The following is a 1,927-nucleotide window of genomic DNA, read 5'->3' on the forward strand; positions in this document are numbered from 1 at the left end:
GCGTCGACTCTTCTTTCCCACCTCCGGCTCTCGACCTTTTCTCTTTCTTTCTTTTTTGAGGGACAACTTTTCCTCTTTCTTGTTGATTTTTGCACACTTGTGCTTGTATCTGGAGTTCTGGACTTTGAATCAGCCCTCAATTCTTGTAGTGGTATAATTTTTGCTACTGGCGCAGTCGGTCTCATTGGTTAAATGTATGGTCAAACTTAGATCTCTGAAAATGCAGGGGCACTATATTGTGGAATGGAGGAAGTATCTCGTAGTGAACCCGTATGAGGTGCTAACAAATATCAAAATCCGTTGTTAAAGAAAATCAAAGAGACATCCCGGGTAGTTTATTCATCCATGAGGGAGGACATACGTACAAACCAACAAAAGTAACCAGAAGCATACAACTGTCGACTCATCGGACATCATCAGTACCAAACACACACAGTCCGTTCATATCTATCTGACCGGCCTCAAATACAGATAGATCAGCAGCATATCTTCAGAGGAACCTGTTGAGTAAGTCGTCGACGGTGGTGTACTTGACGTCAGGGTACAGCTCGCTCGCCTCCACGCCGAACGACGGCGCGATCTCGATGTTGGTCTGGTCCCCCTTGATGTACGACGCGTGGCCGATCGAGAAGATGATGTTCATCGGGATCGGCGCCTCTGTAACGCACGTTCACAAAGACGAATTAACATGTCAGTACGGCGTACGTAGTTCGACGTATCCCGTCAAGCGTGAGCTTAGCATCGGTCGAGCTCCTCCTAACCTTGGATCTGCTTGAGGACGGCGTCCTCGGGGACGTACACCCTCTGGAACGTCTTGCCGGTCTTCTTCTCCCACAGCGACGCCAGCTCGTTGTGCGACAGCGTGTTGGCCGGCGGCTTGATGTACAGCACCTTGTTCTCCGCCCGGGGGTCGTCCGCCGCCAGCACCGTGTACGTGCCGATGTCCGCCTCGTCCACGAAGACCACCTTGGTCTCGCCGTCGCCGAGGATGACGACGCTGTCGGTCGGGGGCGCCGGGGAGAGCACCTGCCCGATGGTGGGCAGCGAGTACCCGGCGAAGTAGTTGGCCACCACGTAGGTGTAGGGGATGCCCTCGGCCTCGACGGCGCGGCGGATGCCCGCCTTGAGGGCGAAGATGGACTTGGCCGGCTCCACGGCGCCGGTGCGGTCCACGTCCAGCCCGAACTCCGACGGGAAGAACCTCTGCGCAGACAGTGCACTCCAATGTGTGAAGCAAGCAGCCGCTCGTACGTCAAGCTGAACTGCACAAGACATATAGTACCTTCACGTTGCCGGCCTCCTTGATGGCGGCGATGAGCTTGGTCTGGTCGGCGATCTGCATCGAGCCCAGCGTGGAGATGACGACGTCGGCCGCCTTGACGGCGCTCAGCAGGCTACCGTGGTCGTGGAGATCGCCCGTGAGGAGCGTGACGCCCGAGTCCTGGAAGGTCTTGAGCAGCTGCGCCTTGGCAGGGTCGGAGGGGGCGGCGTCCCGGACGAGCGCCAGGGTGGGGTGGCCGAGCCGCGCGCTGGCGGCGACGACGTGCCTGCCGATGTACCCCGTCGCGCCGATCACAAGGATCTTGCTCTTGCCATCGGACGCCATGATCTTCCTCGTACCTTGGCAGGTGTAAGATCCTATCCCCTTCGCTTGCTTGCTCTCTCTTGCGCTGCCACGGCTTTAAATATGACTGCGAGCCTTTGATGTTACGCGTTCAATAATGGTGGATCCATGATAGCCGCTCCATCTCCGGCGATCTTCTGTCCCTACCAAAAAAAAAGAGAGCTTTCCACAGAGTCTGCATACGTGCATGTATGTGGTTCACTTTTACGGTCAGGTCCATTGGAACGAATTGATGAGACGTGCACTTTTAGCGACAGGTTCATGGTGACTGACAGGACACACCGTTTGCGTTTGGTAAGGTGG

General features: G+C 56.0%; 1 protein-coding gene across 1 annotated transcript; it reads right to left on the minus strand.

The window, feature by feature from the left end:
- Positions 1-308: 308 nt before the first annotated feature.
- On the minus strand, positions 309-1,672 carry LOC125519602 (isoflavone reductase homolog IRL). Its single transcript, XM_048684353.2, has 3 exons — positions 1,283-1,672; positions 762-1,203; positions 309-657 (listed from the first exon to the last, which is right to left on the minus strand). Exons 1-3 carry the CDS (start codon positions 1,604-1,606, stop codon positions 491-493), a joined length of 933 nt encoding a protein of 310 aa, XP_048540310.1. The 5' UTR covers positions 1,607-1,672; the 3' UTR covers positions 309-490.
- Positions 1,673-1,927: the final 255 nt, after the last annotated feature.

The sequence above is a fragment of the Triticum urartu genome, chromosome 1A, assembly GCF_056163025.1.
Source record: "Triticum urartu cultivar PI428250 chromosome 1A, HENAU_Tu73, whole genome shotgun sequence".
Classification (NCBI taxonomy): domain Eukaryota; kingdom Viridiplantae; phylum Streptophyta; class Magnoliopsida; order Poales; family Poaceae; genus Triticum; species Triticum urartu.

Bases quoted from the DNA above. Each gene is read 5' to 3' on its own strand.
- LOC125519602 (XM_048684353.2), bottom strand. From the start codon at position 1,606: ATGGCGTCCGATGGCAAGAGCAAGATCCTTGTGATCGGCGCGACGGGG. The intron at 1,204-1,282 runs GTACTATATGTC...CTGTCTGCGCAG, and splicing joins AGGAGGCCGGCAACGTGAAG to AGGTTCTTCCCGTCGGAGTT. The intron at 658-761 runs GTTAGGAGGAGC...CGTGCGTTACAG, and splicing joins CGTCCTCAAGCAGATCCAAG to AGGCGCCGATCCCGATGAAC.